Source organism: Sinohyriopsis cumingii, unplaced genomic scaffold, assembly GCF_028554795.1.
Source record: "Sinohyriopsis cumingii isolate HCF-2022 unplaced genomic scaffold, ASM2855479v2 utg001522l, whole genome shotgun sequence".
Classification (NCBI taxonomy): domain Eukaryota; kingdom Metazoa; phylum Mollusca; class Bivalvia; order Unionida; family Unionidae; genus Sinohyriopsis; species Sinohyriopsis cumingii.
Window position 1 is genome coordinate 452587 of NW_028316011.1, and position 27414 is coordinate 480000.

The following is a 27414-nucleotide window of genomic DNA, read 5'->3' on the forward strand; positions in this document are numbered from 1 at the left end:
TCAAAATTATGTCATATTGTGTGTGCTTGACACTAAACGTAATGATTTATTTGCCATTATATTGATTTCTTCATCAAACAAGATTACGAAATATCTTACACAATCTGGTAGTATTTATATGTTTCAAAGAGATGAGCTATATTTTAATATTTTTATTATTATTTATTCCATGACTATGTAATGTGGATACAACGATTAGCGTAAATTGGACTTACCAGGAGTACACGTCACTAGTACATAATAAGACTCAAGCAGAATTAAACTGTATTTTGATTAAAAAAGTTTTGATAGAAACATTGAATGAATGTTAGATTTAGGGATTTAATCAGTTAAAAGTGGTGGAGGAGATGGGAGACGAAACAAAAATGTTAAGTTAAAACTGTAAGTAAAAGAAAGAACGTTAGATTAAAAAAGACACTGTAGCAATTATGGGAATTAACCAAGGAGACGCGTTTTGTAAATTTCAAAATTAATAACTCTTGTTTAATACTTTAGTAGGCGGTCCAGCGAGTTAATATTACAATTTTGTCATAAACATGTCATTTTACAGAGCGAACCAATGCTAAAGCTAACTCCAGGAAAGGAGGCTTGTACATGTTATGCATGTATCGTGAGTCCGGCCCTAAATTGTGCGAGAAACTCGATGCAACTGAACCATTGCTCTACCTTCAGTGTTGGAGGAAGTAAGGCATTTATAATTTTTCTTTCACATAATCCTATACTAAAATAATCAACATTTTGAGACTACTGCATTGTTTCTTTTTCAGATAAATTGTGTTGATGTGATGATTGCTGGTGATATGCATATACGTATGGCAAATCACCTTAAAAACATCAGATTGTTGCACGAACATATTTTAAGGTTTTATGTTATCTTAAAGATCAAGTTATATAGCGTTAACGTAAAAAATTCGTGTTGAGTACTGAATACAAAAGACACGGGGTGAAGATAAGAACATGGCGAGTGACATATTCAAAGAATGTAAATATTAAGCCTCATATTTGCAACAGATTATCTAAAACTAAGTTGACCTTATGAGCTTAGGAGATAATATTACCAGTCGAGGTAAGCCATGATGATTGATAAATAGAAAGTGCTATCAATGTCGCACTGCTAAGATGGATAACTCTATTAGTCTTTATAATAGCTAGTTGCGTATTGCTCGCCGAATATGATAACGCTATTTAAAATAGAAATGACACTACTATTTTAAGATTACTAAATCAAATTATCAAACAAAATGTGTTTGCTAAGATATTACTTCTAAAACTTTGAGCAGAATAGACCTTTGATTCGTTTGATATATCAGCAAATCCATTTCATTCTTAAATCTGCACAACATACGACACACGAGAACAATGAGGTAAGAAACAATATCCGAATTAAATAATTATTTATGCGGTCAATTACCTTTATGATACACCGCGTTAATAGTAGGGCGCAGATTATTACCTTTCTTTCGTCCTTCCCCCATACGTGACAACTTTGTTACGTTTGCGTGCAGCTGATTTTTCAGAGACTGTCTTTAGGCTTCTTTGTTCCACGAACACATTTTATTTCGATTTTTTTCTCCATTCGATAGTCTCGATTCATTAGTGAGTATTTAGTTATATATTAAAACTAATCTTGTCCACAGGCTACTGATTACGGTGGGGTACTGGCTGTAGGTCATGACATTTAAAAAGGTACAAGGTATACTGTTTGATGTTAAGAAAGCTACTGATAATTAGATAATTTGTCGGACTAAATTCAGTTTCAAATAAATCTATTTTTACACCCTGTAAGTGTATATGTTGTTAACGTGTAAGTATCATGCTAGTTTCAATATTATGACCTAAGTGTTTTGTCCCTGCGATGGATAGGGATCACGAGGTCAGTATTAGTTAAATGCATATATTTATATTTTCCTGTCAAGTGGGATTGTATAGGGTTATGCGATGGGGTTGCCACTAGTGTTTGTCTAAATCCCTAGTGTTGGGTCTGTGGGAGGAAATATATCGAGGTATGATTAATATTTTCCAGCCTGACATGCGTTTGACACATGTGTCATTACACACGCAAGTTGTTTCTCACATGTGCAGCCTTAGCACACACCCGCCAACAACACCAATGAATGATCAATGCCATAAAAAATGAATAAAAGTAGACCTGAAAATATTGTACAAAATATGAAAACTAATAATAAAAATGTTACAGGACTTTTCCCAACTCATAGAACAGGAAAGTAAGTCCTATTTATTTTTTAACTGACAAATTGTGCATAAAGTTTTGCAATCTTATAATCTCAAAACTGAGCAGCTGTTTTGTACCACGTATACAAGTGCCCATTTCACATTTTCATTAACCTTTGTTAAATATTAAGAGAAAAGCACGATGAGCAAATGTAGCATACTTGCGTTTCAAAGAGCAGTTGTAGCAAACTGCATAACCTTTGTTGTTATAATGAACACTAGTTAGGTGAACGAAATTTATTCAAGAATTTGAAACAAGTAAGGGATGATAGATGGATGATGCAAAAACAGGTTACGTGGAATTTGGCTAAGTAAGAACAATATGTTAGGTGTCTATGCGTACTCCTAGAAAACATGAATTTTATGATGCACATGTGAATTATCTCCTTGTAGCTGATCCATCGAGTTGGATAATACATTGAACTCAGTATTCAACATTCTAGCTCTGGCTTTAGTGACATACAATTCAGTTATTGTTGTCACTTATTTAATTTTTCATCTATCCGAAATTTGGCGGCCGATAAAGTTCACGTAGTATATTAATATAAATAATCAGTAACGATACTTTCTGAAATATAAAATGAGTACAATAATAGCAATTAATTATAATCGAAACCACGGTTCTGATAATATCATAGTATACATATTCCATGACCAAGCGGCGGTAGGTGAATAGCGCTGAGGAGGAAATATACCTGTATCTCTATTTAAGACGTAAGAAGTTCATTACATTCAATATTGGCACACTAAAAGTAATTAAATTATCTAAATCCAACTGTATTAGATTTGTACGAAAAACTACTAATAGGTGCATATACAGTGAAGGAGAAAAAGCACTTAATTTATTTTGTTTGGGCTCATTCCCAGAACTATATAACGTATCTGTCTTTAGATGACAAGTTTAGCTTGATGTAACGTGATGCTTCAGACATATTCTCTGAATTATAAATATATGCCAAGTCAGGAAAAATGGACATGACACGATTAGTAAAACCGAGAAGAATATACGTCAGTAGAGATGAATAGATCTTTTGAGCTGTCTAAAATAACTTCACAAATGAAAATGAGCATTTATTTTAATCAGTGATGCTCATATCTTTATCGAAAAATTCGCACAATTATGCGATTTGTTCTTTCAATAAAAATAGTTAAAGTATCAAACATGATCGACTGTGTTGAGCATAACACGTATTTATAGATAAAAAATTTTGTGTCAATTTTTTTAAACACCAATGCCATTCCCAACACGCCATAAAAATAATTTTGAGGAAATAATGTGGGACCATCAATTCCTCACCAAAAGCTTTTGTATAAAAATCATCGAGCACAAAAACCCTACTATCTTGTATTTCTCCTTTAATTTAACATTCCTCGATGTCTACGCTCTGTGAAAGTTGGAACCGGCGGAACCGCGCAGCCGCAAGGAAAACCTATATTTGAGCATTTTCATCTCATATACTTGGCACTAATCTGATTTCATACTGGTTAATAGCCGACGATTGTAAACAGTTGCATTGAATTAAAAAGAAACAATGTGTTTTAAACGTCTAAGACGAAATTGTGACTCATGTCAATAGTATCATCTTCCGAAATCCTACATGATACGTCTACCCTTCCATGCACTAAAATGTTCTCTTAAGAAACAAATTTACCTATCATTTGACTGGTTATGAATAGAGTAATTAAATTTAAGTTAGTTTTCAATAGTAGTACACACTTCCACCATCACAATATCTAATGTAACATTATAGTTCCAAGATTCAATATTATTATCCAATACAGTTTCTAATTGGTATATGTCTCTAAATTGTTTGGTCAGGATCATATATAGATGGTTCTTCGTATGTTACATTTTTAGCCGAGATATGATGAACCGTAGTACCGTAAATCGACTCATATAGACGGTACATCCGTTTTGATTATATATATATATATATATATATATATATATATATATATATATATATATATATAAATGTAAACCATTGAAACATGCAATTACCTTTCCGTGCCTAGTAAATTTGGAAACCTGTTACTGATAGTATTCACTATTCAAGTTATAGCTTTTGATGTGGAGTTCTACTGAAAGATGCACAAGCTTCGACAATCCGTGAATCTGCAACTTCAGCCTACGCAGAGCCTTTTCATTGCTAGATTGTATTTCTCAACCAGATAGAGAATCAATAATATTTACACGATTTTACTGCTTAAATGTTTTTTTTTTTCAGACTGTTCATTTTCTAAATGTTATTTTTATTTTTATAGTCAAAATTATTCTTTTGCTTTTGTGGTTATGATTAATATTGATTGCTATATCATATACTTTATCTAAATTAAATTGCAACAAACAAAAATATAAATTAAAAGTTAGAAGAGTGTATCCGTTCATCTATGTACCCTCGTAAAGTGGATAGAATAAAACTTTTTCTTTCATTTTAACAATTGCATTAGTTACGTTTATAAGAAGTTGGTTCCTAACGTAAACTTATAACTCGTATGAAGACTGATATAAAATAAACTACGGTAATTAATCCGTTTAGTCATATCGTAACGGATATGGTCCAGGATTGTTGAAAACAAAGCTTTTGGCTTGGTCATTAGTTACTTCTGTGCATTTTTTTATATAGTTTTGACGTAAATACGAGTAGTGTTTCGTGCAGATAATATTCCACTAGAAGTTAATATAGGTGTAAGTATGTCTAATCAACATCCTTAAATAGTATTCATGATTCTACCACATTCAAGTGCTAAGCTAGGGAAAGCCTCAAGTAGGATTGGACAATCTTGTGAGGACGCCTTGCGGTGGTGTCCTAAAATGGGTTAGGGACGACGCTAGAAGGTATCTGAGGCAGCTACAGCAAGAAATACGTTGTAATACATTTGATAATAAATACTGGATTGCTTTAAAAACTGCCTAATAGGTTTAGATTCCAAATTTGCTGGCAGGTTTTATCTGAAATGATGGCATGAAATAAACTTGATGTAATACGTGTTTCATCATGACACTTGTCAGACATTACGGGAGTAATAATAACACTGAGTTTATTTTTCTTCTCGTTTATAAAAGTGTATAAAGACTTTAATCTATCAATCGCAATGCAAGATATACGATACGAGCACATATTGTAATGTATATTTAATTTTCAATGTTTGTTAGTTAGATTTTTTATTTTTTAATTTTTTTTTACATGCTATTGTAATGCAACATTGTATGTTACATTGTACAAAATCACGAATTTTCTTTCTGTTGGATAATAATTAACGTTTATATTTTATTCTGTTAAAAACTAATGCATAGTTAAAAGATCCACAAATGTGTATGGGCTTAATATTAGGATCATCATTAATATAAATAAATATGTTTATTTGCGTCTAGGTCAAGGTTATTGGAATTCACATAATCTACCTGATATAGTACTGATATAGTATACGTGCTATATTGTTTGTTTTAGTGATTGGTTTCTAATAATAACTAACATTTTTGGTAAACATTATGATCATTCTAGATGGTAATATTTTCTTAAAGAAAATACTAATGGTGACCAGAGGTCAAGTAGAGGATTATACAGCTTCATCAAAGAAGGGAAAATTCATTCGCGGTTTAAGATCTAGGAAAAACAAGTTATATTATATGTTGTATCCAGTTTTAATTCCGGGCTGGAATTTATTTCTTCAAATTATTAAATTCAAGTGATTATTTTCTCTAGAATTACAAAAGTGCTCTGATAAAATTCTTGGACAGAGACATTCAGTGGAATTTATAGTGAATTCACACGTGGAATTATATTAATGTGATTCAACAAAGGACTGTTGACGCGTTAACTTTATGCGGGTTACGACAGACACATCAACACCTTCAGCTTGGATTTAATCTTGACTTCTCATGAATTTTATCATGGACTTTAAATTATTAGGATTTGTGTCTGTATTCCTAGGATTATTTGGGATTTCATTCGTAATACGGTAAGTTCATTTTGTTACATCTTCACTGTGTATTCTAGGTAAATAAATTTTAAAAAGTTTGCTGCTTTTCCATCTTTTCTGTTACTTATTTTAAAAGCATATTTTCGCAGCTATATATATATATATATATATATATATATATATATATATATATATATATATATATATATATATATATATATATATATATATATATATATATTGATATATATATATATATATATTGGTATTTTGCAGCTAACAGTCCAACATTATCACTGGAGACAAGTGTCTTTATTGTGGTTGGCATAATTCTGGGTATTTCGTTCCTTTTGGTGATAACTGTGATGGCTTTCTTAATACATCGCAGAAAAAGTAAGTGATAATTAATTTAAGGTACTTACAATCAATGTATAAATGTTGTTTAATCGTAAATAGTATGTTCTCCATATATTTTTCACAAGACAATGCTATTTGTGGATTTTAAGCCAGAAGACACGCCAAAATACTTTGTACTAAGCATTCCAAGGTACTTATAAGAATATATAGGACATTTAATTGAGATTATTTGGATCCATATTGCCACTAAACTGGTACGAATAAGTGTTGCAATGTTTATTTGCAAGAAAAGAAATGGACTTACAAAAATACATTATCTTTTCATTAATGTATAGGACTTGCCCGACGCGAAAATCACACGAGGGGTACCGAGTTCGATTTATCGGGCCCAAGGGCATCGGACGATGTGATTTGCATAGCTCTGCTAGTGTTGAAAAATATATTGTCAGAAACGTCAAATATGTGTTCATGTCATGTGTTCGTGTCTATGGAGGGTGCTGCAGACATTCCCAAATATATTATAAATGTAATATGCAATCTTATTGGCTTGAGTCTTACAATTGCATCCAGTAAGATATAGGAGAGGTAGATACTGATTCGACTAGCTTCATATATCAAGGTCTGATGTAAATTTATGTAGATGAACAGATCTAGGCTTGAAAAGGTGAGGTTACGGTTATATTAATCATATGCAGTTTACCCAAAACGTTGCAGGAATTAACTCTTTAAAGCTGGTGCATGCACAGCTAATTTTACAATCTCATCAAACAAGTTAATTATACTTAATCATGTGTTTTCATTCACTTTCTTTCTGACAACCCCTCTTGCACATACGTAAGAACACGTCACATAGAACGATTTACCCTCGGGTAAGGACATTTATGAGAGGGGTGATTGGGTCTACAATTTCGCGCTAGATTGGTCGTGTAATGAGCTGTCAAGAGCCAATATATTTAAAGTTTTTAATCACGTGATCCACCCAGCCAATCGCAATGATTTCGCACCGGCTGTGCGCTGAGGGATTCTCTCTGCTAGGGGCTTTGGCGTCAGTTTTCCAATTTCCTTCTGGAGTGAGGACGTGTTCTTTTGTTTGGTAGAAATTTTTCCCACCTCCACCCCATCATACCTCCCTGTATATAATTATTATATCCAATGGCGTTGTTCATGATATGTTTCTGTATTTTTTTTTTTTTTTTTTTTTTTTGTATTTTGTATGCCTTTCCATTTGTTCGATCTTTAGGCGGTTGCATCCGGAAATAATCTCTTACAAGGTTATTTGGTTTATACAGTCTCGTTTTGTTTATAATGTCGTTCGTCTCAGTGTTTCATTTGTTAGTATCGATACTTGATATATTTTGTTCCAAGTTATATTGATGTAGATACATATTTTAAGCTGAGTCTGCTCAGTATATAATAAACATGCTTACGGCGGTTTCAGCCTCAAAACATTTCTGTATTATACGCTAGGTTTCATTGTTCAATTTCTTAGCAAGTTTACTCTATAGACTTTGGCTAAATAGTTAGGTTATGCTATAAATACATGGCAAATTTTTGGTTCACTTATATCATTTATGTTAAATACAAAGTCACGAAAGTGGCCAGCATCAAACACAATGCTTGTCTTTATTTTCATTATGTACCCATATACTTTGACTTTGTTACATTTATACGACTGACCTAGGGAATTCTATCTTTTCACTCTCTTATCTTCCTCTCGACTATATCGATGTCTGAAAGAGTAGGCTGGTGCACGCACAGCTAATTTTACAATCTCATCAAACAAGTTACTAATACTTAATCATGTGTTTTCATTCACTTTCTTTCTGACAACCCCTCTTGCACATGCGTAAGAACACCTCACATAAATAGTCTTTCCTTAGTATGTTTTCCTTTCCCTTTTTCCTTAGATTATGATGCAGGTCGGCAATTTTTGAAACGAGATCTATCACATTGTTGTTCAACGCATAATGTAAAAATCTTAAAATACTGTCTACTGTTAACTTAGTGTATGATGCAGTGTACCCACATCGTTAACCGGCTAGTTTTTATTCCATTTAGAACGCCTTGTACTGCACTTAGCTGCGTAAGAAAACAGACCTAATTGAAAATTACAGTGTAGGTTTTGTGCGAAATGTTGAAATGAATTGCCAAAATCTAAACGTGCAGGACTATTAAAGGAAAATTATGGTCTTGTACGCTGATTTGTCTATATGCAGTTATTGTCTTGAAAACCGTTCTCTTTGACCCCTTGTAAAAAGCAAAAGAACGAAACAAAAGAAACATAATTTAAACTAAGTAGCATTATAACAGGACACGTTCTGCTGTACTACATTACATTAAATTCAAACACCGACTCATAAGGTAATATAAACATCAAATTATGAATATTCACAGTTCTCACAACATCACCATTTATAGTCGGTGTCTTTTAGGTTTTATTGATAAAGATAACGTGTAGTACTGTTTAATAAAGAACATGTAATAGAAAAGAGTACATAACAAAGTCACCAAGTCCTTCATCATAACATAACTGGATATGTGACAACAAATAATTAGATACTTGCAATCATGTAATTTAGTCGAAAGTTTGCATGTTGAAATTAAGAAATAATTGAGTCGCCAGTCGTGTGCATTCGTGCTTTTTGCACTAGGGTCAGGTTACGTAGAAAGTCAAATTGTGTAAATTTATTTGCGAACAAAATGCTTCCAAAAGAATTAGTTTTAGATACGCTCTTGCATTCGACTGAAGACATTAATACAGAGTTGAGACTTTTTTTTACTTATTGTCCTTTTTCAGCACCCAATGATCTGGTCCTACTGATTTAGAAGATAAACAGTAAAACATAATACATTCATTTATTTGATTATTATGTCTGAGCCCTAACTTAAAATTACTTAAGAGACATTACAAAAAGATGAAGATTAACAAGCTCGGAGTGTTTGAGGCTAAGCCATATGAAGGTATTCTCAGTAAATACCAAGATAGTCAAATTACACTATAACTACAAGAGATCAAGTTACAAAGTCTTCATGACAACTGAATTTACTGACAACAAAAATGTGCAACATCTGTATCGTATTAACTTCCTCGATCTTGTACATACTTTTTCTGCTATTATGCTATAATTTACTCATTGAACCCCTGCTCGTCAATGATAATGAAAGTAAAAGTGCAAAATGATGCCAGATATTTTAAGTTTTGGCGTAAAGTTGTACAACTTGTAATTACTTGCAATGCTTAGCATCATTGTAGACATGTGAAGGAATATAAAATCTTCACATGCTGCTTTGCTATGGAAGTTTATCAACAAAAATAGTTAGACGAAAGATATGTACAATGTTAGACGTGGTCATCCAAAAGTATCCTCAATTTTACAATTAGAACACATGGGCACAGCCTCAAATGAACCATGGTACTGAGTTACTCTGTAACTCGCTCAATCCAGATTTGACAAGTGCAAAAAGATAAATTATGTCATGATTAAAATATAAAAATATTTACCTATTACTTGTTATTATATTCGCTTGATTGTGTATTTTATTTCAATAATAATGATGGAAAACGGAACGTTGATGCGTGCTACAAAGTAACTCGGCAAATTCGAAATACAAGGTCACTGTTTAAGTCACTTATGTATTGTCCGCTATAAATTTATTACATCGTCATTATTTGGATACGTTCGGATGCAATATAATATGTTTCTGCATCTCAAAATAGGATAACTCAACCATAACAAATCCTTGTCATGTTCACTTAACCCATTTACATTTAATCACACTGTGACTATACTTTGTTATAATTTGATAAAATGTTTGAATAATTCCTTCTTCAACATGAAGCCTCAAGTAGATAGTTTAAAGTTGCAACATAAGGGTGATGAATTTAATGTTGTTTATACCTCCCCTTGTCAGTGTATATCTGTGCAAAGTACATATCCCCATTGCCTCTGCATAATATATCCATTACAGTAAGCATGTTGTTTACTACACTAAATGCGCTCCTATTTGGATTTATGAGTAAACACCTTGCTATATTTTATATTATATATATTTTGGCCTATATAAATGAGGCAATTATAGTAATTCGCATGTCCGTCTATCTCTCTGACAGACTAGCGATCATACTAATCTCACAGACCTGAGACATACTTAACGGATAGCTACGAAGAGTCCTATATAATGCACTGGGCTGTGATAGTGGGTTGACTGGAAGTTTACTGCTCACCATTCCATTCTAATTTCAGCTATTATATGTTACTATGTTTACGGAGTATACTGAGCATACAAGTTTATTTAAACGAACCTGTTCTAAAAGACACTCCTGTATTGACAAATTTTTGTCCTTATATTGTATCGGTGACCATTATATGTTCTTTTTATTTAATGTTCAGAGAAGTAGGTGTCCCTTGTAGCAAGTTTTACTATACTGTTGCTATCAAATTTAGCATTTATGAAAGTTAAATATGAATTATTGTGTACATTTTAAAGCTAATCGAGTAAGCCATGTATATTTGTTTACTTTATTAATGCTAGGCTAATTATTTTACTTTTAGAATCCAACGAACACAAGAGATACAAAAAGTCAAAGGAGTCAGGTATGGCTTTTAATATTCTGGATATTACTTTGCTAATCATTGATGTTTGACGAATCAAACTAAAATATAGTCTGTGAGGAAATTATGGTATTGTTCTAATGGAGTATTCAGGTTCTGCATTCACTTATCAAAAGAATGTTATGTATGCGTGTGTGTTTGTGTGTGTTGTCCTACATGTTGTTTAGGTAAATAGTATTAAGCAGGCATTTGAATGTTGTGAAACATTGATTGAATTCGCGACTATTGGACTTTGGATCTGCTTTGATTACCCTAAATATAATTTAGTTTAATTGGTTCCTCTTACCATCACGATATTTAAGCAATGCTGGTCGCAGACCAAATGAAAATAACTTAAACATGGCTGCTACGAGATTAACAATAACATTCAAAAAGGGCTTAGAAATTAATCATTAATAACTATTCACTTGACGTATAAGTAAGTGTCACGTAAAAGATGATTAGGATTTGACAGGAAAACATTTGAATTATTAATTAATACTATTTTAATTAAAGGTGGAATATATGCTATAAGCGATTCCTTTGTAAATGGTTCAGGCACATTAGTGTAGTCACTTTGAATCACCACATCTGAAAACAGCTTACTCAATACCAATTGTTTAGTTGAAAAGAAATAAAAAGTGACTATAGTCATAATTTATTCTTCAACTACTAAATATACATTTATATTCAAAAATACGCCTCGCACTTACTCCATCAACAAGAAGTACATCATAAATTTAAGGTATCACGGTTGTTTAGTTTTCTTTAAGAATTCGATAACCGTTCTACATTGGCTTGTTAGTCAAAGTTGTTTCAAAACACAATTGCTGGCATGATATTCCTAAGATTTTTATTTACAAAATTCAAACAAAACAACAATTCCAATATATGGAACAATTTGGCTTATTTCTTGTGTCACTATGGTTAAAATCTGAAGACAGGAGAGTAAGCGTGGCTTCAATTATGACATGGAATCTAACGGGCTCTGCAGTTTTTATCCTGAAGCATATTTGCAATGTAGATTAATATTTCAACATCTAAAAGTAAATTATTTTATTTGACTTCATTAAAAACGCATCATTTAATAATTAGTTTGACATACTATTATTTTAAATGAAATTCTATACAATGATGTATTGCTTGATGCTGAAAAAGTCAGTGTCTCACATGTCTCACATGGTACCCCCAGATGTATGGGCGTGTAATCTCAATCCGGTGCGAATTTGCAATCTACTTGCTCATTCATATATTATGGTAGTTTGTACATATCGATAGCTCGTGTATGCAATACCGTACATATGCTATTTTGTTCTATCTTGGAGTGAAAACCGACATAATGTAAGCCAGAAAATGTAAAATAAACGGTGACACATCGAGTGGGTATTGCAAAATTTTGGAAACCATGTGAGAACACACACGTTTACACATGTTGCCTGTACTATCATTCAAACTAAGGCTTCACACGAATATTGACCAAAGTATACAAACTGCTTCTAACAGTGGTCATAAAGCTTGTCACTCCATCAGTATTGACAGTCTATACATTACACCTCGGTAAATATGGTAATAACTCTCGTTTCACAAGCTGAGTTTTATTAAAAATAAAATATGAAAAATAAATATAAAACAAACAAAAATAGTCTTTAGTTTGTATAAGCGCTGTATGATTTATATATCATGTCACAATGACCAATACTTTGTGGGTCAGTATCTTTTTGGCATTAACTTTTTTGTTTATTCCTCATGTTATGAATCTATGGTTACACACTAAGTAAGACCCCTCCGATGGTGTAGTTGTTAGAGCGTCCACCTCGGATGCTGGAGGTCGTGGGTTTGATCCCTGGCCGAGTCATACCAAAGACTTACAAAAATGGTACTAACAGCTACCTCGCTTGGCGCTCAGCATTAAGAGGTCAGTGTTAAGACTAGTCGGCCTGGTGTCACAGTAATGTGACTGGGTGGGGCATCATGCTACATGTCTGTGCTAGACATCACACTGCAGATATCGTAGCGATATGACTGGGACATTGTTAAAGCAACTATAAAAATCAAAATCACAAACACACACCCTAATTAGCATAAAGAACTAAAACCCAAACATTTTGTAAAACTGAACACTCAGTTTAAGCATGGATGTTATAAATGAAAATGTGAGAGGAACTTACAGCATTAAAAAGTAATTCAAAATAGCCATGAAAAAGTTCTATTAAAGTTAACGAGAATGAAATGTTCCGTAATAATGTTAGAATCGAAAATGTTCTAGTCCACGTAGAATCGGGACGTTATCAAAAATGCGTTCTCCAAAATTACTTTGCTTAAGTCACAATAGTTCCAGAAAGAGATTATAATCCAATAAGCACTTTCTATTTTCACTGAACAATATAGACAAATGTTTTCCATATCATATTAATATATGATTTCAAAGTAAAACACGTCTGCAAACTTGCTATTAGAATAAAAAACAAAACGGTAAGAATGATTCCAAAAAATATAAATTAAATCTGACTCTGAGATTTATCCGTATTTACACCTGCAAGAATCTATTTTGACTATATGAAGTAGTCTTCCCCACGTGACGTAATTTTTTTCAGGATATCTATTCATGTGACCTAAGTTATCCAATAGGAATTAATTTAATTGTTCTAAGATATCAACTGTTCATTGGGAAGAAAGCCGAATATTGTCAAAAAATATCCTAATAATTTTTAGTACCTATAAACACAGACGTAAGCAGCTATGTACAGAGTCTACGCAATTTTACATTCGTTAGATCTTACAATAGACCTATCCAAGTAAGCCAAATACAGCAATAAATAATAACAAAATTTTACAATCATGAAAACAAATTACAACAAAGCAAACAAAATCTTGTACGATGAGTTATAAAAAATATAGATATATAAAATCCATATCACTGAAGATTAAAAAAGTTTCCTAGAGTATATGTGTTTAATTCTAATCGATAATCACATTCTGATTCACAAAGAGTGCTGGTGAACAAAAAAATAACGACATAAAATCTTTCGAAGTTGCCTCATGTTGTTTACATGTTACAATGCCGCAATTCGAAGTTTCAGCTGATTTCCTTTTACTTCAGTAGCGCCTGAGGGCGGCCCTGCGTTTACGTAAAAATGAGGTTACTTTGGGATCATCATCAATGTATATAAAAAATATGAAGTGTTTTGTTATGTTCGTCTCAAACGACTTGTACGAATTCCGCGAATTCGCTATGCCTCAGCATAGAATAACACATAAAACCCTCGCCACACCCCTCACTCTCTCTCTCTCTCTTTCTGTCTCCATTAATATCAGTCCATGCACCACATGACTAGAATGTATTTCTTCAAATATAGCTAACTACAGCTCCTTGCGCAAGAGCTGCTGGGAAAATACTCACACAGTTAACAGTTATTCTTGTAGTGACAGTTTTCCTACAAACTGCACATATAAGACCAAACGAAATATTATATATATATATATATATATATATATATATATATATATATATATATATATATATATATATACATACATACATATATATATATATATATATATATATATATATATATATATATATATATATATATATATATATATATATATATATATATATATATATATATATATATATATATATATATAGCGGAGTTTAGGCTCTTACAAAACGCTACAAAAAGGAGTGAAGACAACAAGTTTTGTAAATATTTGTATTTATAGGTAGACGACCGGATAATAATTAATGCCATCTTTACAATATATCATTGTATGTACATTTTTGAACGTTCTGTGCAAAATCTTTTTTAATGAAAACCCCATTAGGAGGATTAAGCAAAACCACTTGAGTTAAGAAAGGACATCTGGTTGGCATGCTTGTATGCATATATACCTGCAGATCCATAGATTCCTAAGAATGCCAATATATGCTTTTGAAAATTATGCGTACACTTTTAGCTCAAAGTTCTGTAAAGTCAGGTAAGCTGATGGCATGGGCCCTTCATTAGTCCTCTTTTTGGCATGTATGAACAGTGGAGAGGCAATAATCTTAGTGCCCAAATCCATTTTTTCAAAACTTAATTCAGGGCACACTCCCAATAAAAATGAAGTTCTTTATTGGGAATTGCGGGTCGCCACTAGGATTGGACCTTTTCTGCACATTTAACTGTTTTTATAAAACCATAGTACCAACTACTATGCATTGTAGCATATGCTATCTAGACATAAAGCTCTGTCATACGTATAGGGATTATAAAGAAATGCCATGAAGCATGACCACCTTTATTATAATATACCTGCTGACCCAGGTAGTTTCAGTAGGATACCATCATATATTTCACAAACTGTTTCTTGTAAAAACTGAAATAATCTGGATACTAAGGAAAATAAATATGTCCTCTTCAGACTACTAAAAGGGTTAAGGTTTCAAACAAATTTAATGTGAATCTTTATCCGAACAAGAGCTGTAATAATTGCAATAATGATCATGTCTGGCACGTATTTCTAAACGTTATGACAGGGTAGCAACTTAACAAAGTTATTGCTAATCCACGTCTCACATTTCCCATGCCCTAGGAAACAGTTAAGAGTGGGTTTCACAGCAATAGTGACCTTCATTTATGTTATCATGTTTTATGTTCTAACTTTTCCCCTTGGTCTATCAATTGTTTCGTTTTATCTGAATTCCAATTTCCAAACTGAAACTTATGTTGTTGTGGTTAAAACGGAATAAAACCAGGTATCAGCTATTCTATTTACGGTGCAGTCGCTTTCGAAGTCATAATCATTCGATGTCTAAAATCGGTAAAATTATTGTCTTTTCAGTGAAGATGCAACCACTGTTAGGAGGAAATGAAATCGAATCTTCAGCCGTTGTTGAATTAGATGGTAAAATTTCCATTTATAGTTTTGTTTACCGACATTTATTTTCCCATCCTTACAATGATACCATTATAGAGAAAATATTTAATGCAGTTTGAAACCCGATTTTGTTAATAACTGATAACAGTTATTTACACCGTTGTGTAAATACCGTATCTTATTCAGAAATATTCATTTACTTCTTATATTGGACATATAAATAAACTGAAATACTATCTGCGTTTTGGACCTCTAACATATCATGTCATTGCTTCTTCAGTGCGCATTTTATGTGTGCGTGTGCTTGTGTGAAACGAGGGAATGAAAGACAGACTAAGCGTCTCTCTTATTTAGCTCTTTTATTTTCTGGTGAGTTTATTAATATTTTAACTTAATTTAACGAAGTCGTTTGCTTGGGCCATCTTTAAATACTATGAAATTATGTATTATGTTATACTTGTGTATTTTATTACTACCTTAGTGATCGTACGACCGTAAACATAACTGTACATTTAACATATTCGGATTTCATTGGAGCTATTCCACTGGGTTAAATCAGCCATATGTATTGGACAAAGGAATACGCTAAATATGCTTCAAAAATAATATATAAAACTGTTGCTAAATACTCACCAAACGTGCATGTTCAAGAACCTTGGTCAAAATTGGCTCCTACCTGATAGTCTAGCGCAGGCTAAAATCTAACTTAGTCAAAACGGTCTAAAACGTTTGCTAAAATTTGCCGAAGCCTAATGGTCCAAAACGCGAACCAAAGTCTGGTGATAATCCAGATCATGAGGAAGCTTCTTCTCTGTACTGATATGAATTTATGTGACTTGCTCCCTCCGTCAACAGTCTTGTCAGAGAGGATAAAGAATGACATCTATAACAGCCGGCACTAGCCGGACCTAAACGTGCATGTATGTACATGTCGACCACATACTGCCGAAACAACAGGTATTCCTATGACATGCAATAAATCGGAACAGATAATTTAATTCATGCTGGTATATTAGAATACGTATCCCAATGTTTTGATCCCAGTCCAGATACGATCACATATTGTAGTTCGCAAGTGCAATATGATTGTTTATTGCCTAGCACAATTTCGTTTGAGAGTACCTGATTGCTGCTTAACAGCAAAGAGACTTCAGTCACTACTCTTTTCGCTATATTATATTGCTACGGGTTTGGTCATTCTTGAGATTTATAGTTTGAAACGCCAGGAAAATGTTTTTTGATGCGTTAAGACCATGAAAGTTATTTATTTGCAATGTAAACGGATCCAAAATGGACGTTACTGCATGTCTGTCTGTGGTGTGCACGACAAACAACACTGCTTACACGATTCTAGACGTATTAAACAGTAACAAACGGTCTTCTTTATCCAGCAAAGGTTTAATACAGGCATTAATAGTGTAAATGTTAACAACTCAAATTGGTCAGCAGCACCTACTGCACGCTAAATTGCATCGTTGATATTTTTCGTACTGAATGGTGTGACTATATGCATGGCTCTAAATGTGCCGTGCGGACTTCTCTGATACCCCAAATATATAACTGAGAGGAATTGCACAAGAAAACCTATATTAACCTCTATAAAATTCCGCTTGATGCTGTGTGAATCTATTGTTAAGTGTTGTTAGCGCCTATGACCATAGCTTGTACATTTGCGGCAGTGGTGCCTGCAACGTACTGAAGTCGCTTAATAATACACCGTTGAGAATCTGCGTTATCAGATCTTTCCATGATAAACGTCATAGTTGGACTAACGGATCTCGCGCAAGTTTTACTGCTTCTGGCGAGTCCAATAGTCGTCATGGTAATTTCAACGTTGTCAAGACTTGCTTTAATTTCCTTTCCGTAAATCGTGTAAAATGCCCTATTAATTAATGTGATATTGCCATTCATAATAAATTTAACTGGGGCATTGATGAGATATGTGTTACTATCGTCTTGTGGAATATTTCCGTCAATATCCAAGAACACCTGACATAGAAGTAAAATCCTAAACATGTCCTGCACTTGTAATTCTACTTTTGTTGATTAAGGATTCTGGCGGGATAGAAATAATACTGAAAACCTTTTTAGCTTCAATCCATCGATACGGTTGCGTCGGTGTCAAATGTTGCCTCTGGTTTTTATTGCATTTGAGCCATGGCGAACTTTAGCTTCCGCTCATTCATTATTGGCTCTTCTAATACTTTTTGTGAGAAAACTGTAAACCTTTTCTCATTACCAGCTTAGAAATCACCGAATCGGACTGATGCTGATGCTTTATTGAAAACGTTACCGAGCTGGCATTGTTGTTGTAAACATTAGTGCAGTTGGAACCTTTGGCTCAACATTTACTGATACTAGAGGGACTAATCGTCCTAGTTGATCTCGAATCGATTGAACGGCTTCCAATCCCAGATTTTTCAACTGATAAACAACACCGATATTGAAGCTAACAACAGCTTGCATTGAACGTGTTTAGTAATTGACGCAGCTAGCAAACACACGGTCAGGAGCAGTTTTGGGGCTGCTGTGAACAATCCACGAAAAACAACGCCAAGACCAGTTCCATAACATGTCATGTAAACAGGTTAACAGTCCATATTGTTAGAATAACGCAACGCACGACTGTCATTATATTTTAATATCAGGTCTATCAGTAATGCACAATTGCATTGTCAGGGTCTTCACGCTGAGATCTACTATAAAAACAAACGTGCTAACTGACCGTTTTGACATGTAAGGTATACAAGCGATGCGGGAGTATGCGACATAAAACCACCTGATTCTATAGTTGCTAAAAACCCAAGTAGTACGTACGTCAGGGTGGCTACGATTGATTAAGCTCTACTTTCATAATTTCCACTGATGATATCACAGGTTAAATTGATTTGAAACGTTGATAAAATCATGACAAAGTTAGGTATGATATGGAATCGGAGATAAAGAATCGTTTTCCCTCGAAATGTCTACGGGCTGAGCAAGAAATGTTCTTACCGTGTGATATCAACCGTTCATGGTGCAGATTTGATTGCAATGTTAGAACTGATTATATGCTCACGTTCTCTTATAAGAATAGGTTGTGCAGATCACTAATCTGTCTCTCCGTCCAATCTCTTCATTGATGAATTTCATTCTTAAACCGGAACATTCAAGTTCTTTTTGGCGGTTCCACTGTCAGCAGAAGAAACAAATGAGTTATTTGCACCAAGACCACCAAAACGGAATTGAGTGGATATTAGGCTAATTGTAATAAACTCGCAACGACAACAATGCAATGCTAGGTGTGCAGCCTTTCCCCGGGGTATATAAAATGAAATTTCGTTATGGTGTAGCTGATGGAATTCTAATCATCCCTGTACGCTCGGGGTTGTATTTGCATAACAACATAAATCTTGTTTAAAACACCAAGTGTTTCAATCGCAAAAGAATTCATTATTGGCACCGTAATAACTTCAATAAGATAATGAATGAAAAGGAGAAATATTCATGAGCCGATTATGTTATTAGTGAGCAAATTCCAAAAAAGTCGATGCAGCCTCAGTAATAACTTTTGGTGCGTTATTGCCTGCTGGAACAGACCCCACAAGTGTTCAAACCGATCCACAAGGTCCTTCTGGTCACGCAGTCAACCAAGACCTTTTCCTTCTATTAGTTATTTATTCCACCTTGTTGTATATGCTTTGTTACCTATTTTGATCGCTATATCACTGTACGCTGTCTCCACATTTATGCGTATTCGTGTTTTCTTAAAAGATTCATTTCCTTTTCTCGTAATATACTTTTTCGGAGGCGTTTAGATGTATGTCTTTCTTATATGTGTTCCAATGTGGACGTTTCATCTTGGACTGGTGAACTTTGTTGTATTTGTGTTGATATTTCTATTTATTTTGCTCTTAGGTGTGTATGTACAAGTTTGGGTGGGGTGCCGCTTCTGCCTTTTTTTTCTATTGCTGGGGCTCGGCTTCGTATGACTGCCCGGGTTCAGATTCGGTTTCACGTACATATTCATCGAAACATATTATGGAAATTCGGAGACATGTGTTCATAATAGCGCTGCTTATGTGGATGATATTGATTCATTTATCCATGACCGAGCATCTTCATGAAAGAATTACGGGTATGTTTCCATCTCTGAATTTTTCCAGGGTGGCTGTTTTTGTGGAATGTTCATAATTGTCTCTAGTATACTAAGCATCACTAGTAAATATCGGGCTGCCTTGAGAAGCCCCACTGGTTTGTATGGTTCTATCGCGACTTTCGTCACCTCTTGTTCAAAGACCTCTGTTAGATCTTAATATGCAGATTGTCTCGATCGTAGCACATCTCTGATACATTTGCGGCTGGTTATAACATTATAAATTAATTGTTCGTGTTCACGACGAGCTATACAGCGTAGTTCCGCACACTCTGCTATGGGGGCCCCGAGTGGCCGAGTGGTCTAAAGCGTTCTTCGTTACGGATCACTGCCATCTCACCGCTGTCTGCGTGGGTTCGAGTCTCGGATTCGGCTAATGTGGGTATGTGAGAAAGCTTGCCAGTAGCTTCTCGTGGGTCGGTGGTTCTTTCCCGGGTTTTCCCGGGTTATTCCTCCACCATTAATACTGGCCGCCATGTATAGCCAATCGCGTGCTGAAAAATGGCGTTAAACCCAACAACAACAACAACAACAACCACACTCTGCTATGCTATCACTATCGGGTTTTAACATTATATTTTTTATCGTAGTGTTTCAACTGTTTTATTAAAACCTGCACAATATTTGTATGGTCCATTAGTCAGGTCAATACTATCACAGCTATATTGCTCCTGGGTGACTTCCGAAAAAATACTTCAAAACTCAGCCTTCAAAGTATCTGCGGAGCATTTGTTTCAATTAATGTTTGCAAGGCAATGCTCGTCAGCACCATGAAATATATAACCAACATAGTACATATATTTTTTATTAATTTAGGCACATGTGCGAATCTTTGTGTCAGATATATCAGTTCTTTCTTCGTATGTCGACCTCGGCAACATATTCTTGATGGATTGCGTTTGTGTTCAAACATCTCAACGTCGCACACAATAAGATTATTTGCACTTGAATCCAATAAATTAACTACGGGATATTTACTTCTTGGTGATTCTCCATAAAAATCTTTGAGACCATGTTAAGGTTGATAATCCGACGATGGTCCAGTTAAATGAAGGCGATCTGATAATCAAATTCATCAATATCTGAGACTTTTGCTTATAGATGATCAATGCGCCAACTGAGTTTGGGAATATATCACCGAGCTACGAGGTAAAGTCAATGGCAGAAGACCTTTGATTGTTTTTTAAAACATCTTCAGTTTTGCTTTCTGTGATGCCATATGAATTCATGCATAATAAAATATTTTATTTTTCATATTGTGTGCGATGTCGCATGAAAACTCATACCATCTTGAAATTGTGTTTGATGTAGAAAAAATATATTCACATTTATGTCAACTTCCATCTCCATTAGCACAGGGTCTCAACGGTCGCTATTGTTGATGTGACTGCATTAACGAAACCTTTAGAAACACCATGCATTATATGTTCTGTGTAATTCACATAACTGGATACAATTGATATGGGTTTGGTAAACGCAGTGATATTCGTTTTCATTCTAACAATCAACCAAAGCCTGGTGATACACCGATAAATCTTGTTTCTGGTGCATGTTAACGAAATGATCTTCCTTAAAAGTTATTAAATGATATCTGTGCACGTCAGCATGCCTACCTTTATCTCATTTATGGTTTGAACGCAGTAAATCTTACAGTTAAAGAACGAATCGTTACACGAATCATTAAACGAGGTATGAAGTTCAAGACACACATTGGATGGAAAGTATATTGATATTATGCTTTCTGAGCGGACTTTATCGAGAATATATTTTAGTCCTCGAGGTCACTGGAAACGTGATGCTGCCGTTGAAAAATTATCGAGCGCGACGAAGGTCACCCATGTGGCTGCATGAGCATGGCTGGCCAAAAAAGCACGAAGTTTTTCAGTGGTTTATTTTATATGTAAGCACATGACGAGGTTCATCATGCTGATATTTATTTCATCCACTTGATAGTGAACGTGGTACAAGGTCTGTTGCGACAATACAAATACGAGTTAAACTGTGTATATGTTGCCAGCAGATACAATGATGTGGAGCCGTTGAAATATAAAGATTCAGCAAGTGTTCCTAATGCATTTAAACGTATTTACTCTCGGGATCCATTAGCATGGCCACGATTATTGTAGAGGATAAGCATTTATCGCGTATGTTGCTGAGCAGTTTAGAAAACAACGTTTGCGGGCTCGTATTGGTCATGCTAACATAAACCGCCACCAAACTAGTTACTGTACAGTTGCCGAACGTGTGTTCGAAATTGTTTTTGAGGTCTCTGACCCTGAGATACAAGCAGTCTCATAAATGTGTAACACGTCTTTTATTAAACAGACAAGCTTTAAATAACGAAATCACATGCGTAATTGGATTATAACTCGCCTATGCGATTCGGTGGAAAACTGTCACCGTGATTTATAAAATGAGTTCACACCCACCACTAGAATCAATCGGAAACAATTATGGCTCTTGCTTGTAATAGGGGTCTTACAAGGCGGGCAACATCGCGCTCATGAGCCAATATGGTCCATTGATATATAAATTTTGGACAGACTTGACTTTCCAGGACAGAGAACACAATGGGAGACATATCCACGATTGCCGGAACAACCAAGCAATCCATTGCAAATTGTTCATGGAAATATTGGACTACCACCAAGATCTATGTAATACGTGAACCTATTAATGCGGAGCTTTTGCACCGATGTCCATGTAGCAATTCCGTTGTGGAATCTGCATCATTTGGCATCAAGTGGGTAACAAACAGACTTGGTGCACAGGTCTTGACCGGTGCAGCGTTTCTTTGACCTAATTGTATTTGCCGTGTGGGTGAGACGTCGGTCTGGAGACATTTCACAAGCATCTCATGCATGTGATCCTTTGAAACAATTACGTGTACGACTCCATATGCTTTCTTTTTTGTTATCAGAGGATTGTGGTTCGACCGCGATCTAATACATTTTTGGAAGCCATCCCACATGATCTTATATTAACTTTACCGTGCATTCGTCTATGATTTTTCACACGACCTTCTTGTTCGTGTAGCTAAACAACGGGTCAAGTAAGTTCGGTAATGCGACAGCTACAATATGCGAATAAATATCGTTCTGGTATTGGTAAAGAGCAATGGAAGTTTGTCTTGTTTATCTTGTTCAATATCCCTAATAAAATCAACGCAGCTACGCTTCCGCTGTTTCTCCATTGTTTTCGCGAATAAGGAATTATTCATGAGCTTGAACAAATCTTTCTCATAATGTTTATTTTCATCCGTTTGCAGATTTGTATTCGTTTATATATACGGCACCATTCATACATCTCGGCGAAATCCAAGCCCCTAATGGACATTTGTGCAATACATTACCAACCACATATACAACTATTGATCTCGGACGTGCACCCCACAGAAGTCTTGCTCTGAAAAGTTGGGACAAGCTTGGTGCATTCCTAATTCGTCTACAATTCTACACTGATAAGGGAACGCTCACCCTCGGTGTACTGCTAGCGTGTTCAGAGACCAGAGGATACTTTTTATGGGTGTAGTTATTCAGGATATTCTCTATCAGTTTCTAAGAATACCCATTTATGTTCAGATTCTTGACACGAACATTGAGGTGGCTCGCCATGGAAATCCTGCGGATTCGACGCTCAACAAACAAATGTTGATCAATACAGATTAACAGTTCCGTCTCTACATTGATTTTGAACAGTAGCCTACCTCAAGTAATGTGTGGTGTCTGACTAAAACACCTCGATCGGTGGCAAGTGTGTTTCATCAAACTTTTCCCATCCCCTCATGTTATCAACTACAACTTCTCGGCATTAGTGCTACCATATCGACTGGTTATTTTGAAGCTTTATACAGGCAGGTTAATTACTAATTAATTGTATATGATAGAACTCATAAACTGCAGCGAATCAATAAATTGCAACTGAACCATTCCAACACCACATCTGTTGTTATAGATTGTTTGGAACTGCGCTCATTGGTGCATTTAATGCCGTTGCTACTGCTTGCATTATTAATTTGTCATCATGTCCGCGCAGGTTATGAAACACTGCAGGAACGAGATAACATTTTTGGCTCAGTTTGCCCTTCACATCTGAGAATGTTGTAACAGAATCCACATGGGACGTGCTAAGCAACTTTGACTGTATTTGCTTTTAAGTTCATTTTTCGGTGCACCGCTATAAACATAAGAATGTTTTACCAGGATCTGGCATATTCGTACGTTGAGTGTTTTTACTGATTCAACCACATTTTAAGTCATTGTCAGCTAGCAGCTTTCGGGAGCTAATATGTACATGTAACTTCTACATGGCAATATCTTACCCGCGTAGTTGCTGTGCCTATGAAACAACAGGGATGTATGTCTTATTCACAATGAGATCGCGACTCCGAACTATTATTATCGCTCAGCAACAGCTGATCAATGTGAATATTTGTGTTGTACATGTGGGATAGTTCAAGAAAAAGAGTGGTTTTTTGAGGGGGAGGTGGAGGTTAATAGTAAACATTTTAACAGCGATATCCTGGTTAAGCGTTTAACGTTTAGGTTGTGAACTTAGTTACCTTCACTTGAAATTCTGTATCATCAAAACTGTATTCGCTCAAGTATTACATATATTTTTTCCTCTGCTTCTCTGTGTTGTCACTCTTGAGATGTAACTTAGACAAGATCTCTCACCAATAACATCAACTGTCATCGTTTTCTACGTTGATCACTGATCGCAGCGGAACACAATCTGATATTGTTATGTAGGTAGAAGCACGGAATAGTTCTTACAAGAAGATATGCATGTCAACTAGTACGCACTTTTCACAGACCGATTCAGATCTTGCCTTGGTTCAATTTTCCAATGTCTCCGGAATATTTTCGAAACTTCTGTCGATGTTATCATAATTAGCCTCTCTCCTAGTGTATTTGTGGTTTACGATTGTGAGTCGATCACCATAAAGCCACAAGGTGGTGATCTTAAAACCATACTTGTCTGGTGACTCATAATCATGACGCATAGTCAGAAACACATATAAAGCAACATTTGCTTTTTCTCGAAAGGTGCATGTGGACTGTAACGTCGATATGGTTGCTTGACGAATCTTTGATAACTACTTCAACAGATCTTTACCTGGCACAATTCGGTCGGAATAAATGCCCAATACGTTTGTAAATTAGCGCGACGCTCGTGGAACGTAAACTCGGTTACTTGTAATTGCTGTGATTTTGCAGCAAATTCAGTAGCAATGGCATGTTTGATACGGCAAAGATGGATTTCTTTACGAAAATACTCAGGATTTTCAGGGGCATAAGCGGCTGCAATACCACTGTTTCGTTCATTCTCGACCCTCGTGCAGTGTCAGCTCGTCAGACTCGGGAGGAATTTGGATATACCATCGTGATGCAGTTTCACGAAGTTGCCTCGGGGTACCTAAAAATGTAAGCATGTCAGCTTTCTTGTAGTTGGGATTTGTATATTATGCTCAAGCGCAATTTTTTTTCAATGGATTTTACTGTTCTCGTTGCATTTGGTTGATCAGTGGCAAACAGTTCTAGTTGCACAACCGGTTGTGATTCACTTACTGCTCATAAAAACATAAGAATACCAGCTTCTCACATACGGCTTGTCATCGTATCTCACGCTCGTGCGCGAGCTGTCTGAGTTGAATCAAAATGGACATACTGTTATATAAGGGAAAGTCTTTCTCTAATTGCAAATTCCGTCCATAAATAGTTCTATTATTTTAACTCTACTATGATTAGAAACTGTAATAGCTTCGATTGTGCGTATATTTTGATGCGATTGTTGACTTAGTCGAGTGTTTCCTTATCGGTTTTAATATCATCAAGTATTTATACATCATATCGGTGATTTGTACAATAGTTGCATTAGTGAAATGTCACCGGTGCGAAGTATAATACTCACGAACAGGTCCGCTTCGTCGTCAAAGCTGATTAAGTGATATGATTCCGAATCGCATATAAGAAATATTTCAGCACCTACACCAGTACCAAACGCGAGCAAATATAATATACAGCATTCGTAATTTAATGTTGTACAACACTGTTCACGCTTTCCAGGGCATACACCTTTTCATTTATCCAAAGGACAGTAGTCCATTTTACAGCCATGGACTGTATTATAATTTTTCCCACTTAAGAAGGTGAGTTTAAATTGTACACCAAAACACTGACAAATAAACAAGTTCATCTTCCTTATACGCGCCAAATAGGTAAAGTCCCAGCTCAGATATATCTTCACATTGAAATCAGCTCGAATTACCATTTCTGTTATGCCTGATCACACACAAACTTCTACGCCACCACAATCGCGTATTTATCGAATGCTCTCAAAAGTTTTGTTATTTATCCATATAATTTATATTGCAGATTCTTTTCTTTATCAAAAGTTAATTTGGAAAACGGATTTTCTGCCTATGTTGTTGGGGTATGTTTAATCGAGCAATAAACGCAAGCTCTTCTTTAGCTGTTGTACTTGACAAGATTTCTAGGTATTATTTGATGTCGTGCATTTGTTGGGTTCCATTTGGCATCCGGTGGAGGACGGAGGTAAGCCCCATCGTGATGGTATATGACGCTAGGGTGTCTCGATGCACGTGTGTTAGACACCAAAGGAGACTGCAGACTATCCTCTTCTGTTCTACGAACAATCGAATCCAGTATGTGCATACGTTTCTGGCTTAGTTAACTGACTGTTTGAGGTTGAGAACCTAAATGGAATTTAAGGGTTGTCTGTGCAATGATTTTCTGGAGACTCAAAACGAAAATTAAAACCTTCAGAAATAATGAGGTAGCGACAGATCTAATATTTTTATCCCGGGATGTTCTGAAACTGCTCCAAAGCGAGTGCTTTAGACAGCTTTTTGTATTGACAAGGAGGACGGCGATAGAGGTAGAATAAATTAACTGACCTTTGTTGCATTTTGAGTGTGGGATGGACCCATTCAAACGATGCATGGCTAAAATTGAAGGTCTCATAGTATATAAGACGGTGGAATATAGTATGACAGCAATTCCAACCCAACCTGATAAAACGGACAATAACATTTATAATATAAGCAGAACAAGAAATTGCTAAGAAACATTATATAACAATCCAATGATAATAATAATAATAATAATAATAATAATAATAATAATAATGATGATGATGATGATGATGATGATGATGATGATGATGATGATGATGACGTTGATGATACAAACAATTATTGATATTATACACATGTTGACGTTTCATCTAGATTCATGCAATAATTGGATTTTGCATATTTTTGTGTTTAGTCCGAATCCTTTTTCAATAATG

The 27414-nt window shown here is 35.0% G+C and overlaps 1 protein-coding gene across 1 annotated transcript in view; it reads left to right on the top strand.

The window, feature by feature from the left end:
• LOC149772045 (uncharacterized) overlaps positions 1–27414 on the top strand; it is a 55982-nt gene that overhangs the window by 23492 nt on the left and 5076 nt on the right. Inside the window, exons 5-8 of the mRNA XM_089947942.1 lie at positions 551–683; positions 6433–6549; positions 11067–11108; positions 15930–15992. Coding sequence (XP_089804068.1) covers positions 551–683; positions 6433–6549; positions 11067–11108; positions 15930–15992 — 355 coding nt within the window. The remainder of the gene's footprint in view (positions 1–550; positions 684–6432; positions 6550–11066; positions 11109–15929; positions 15993–27414) is intronic.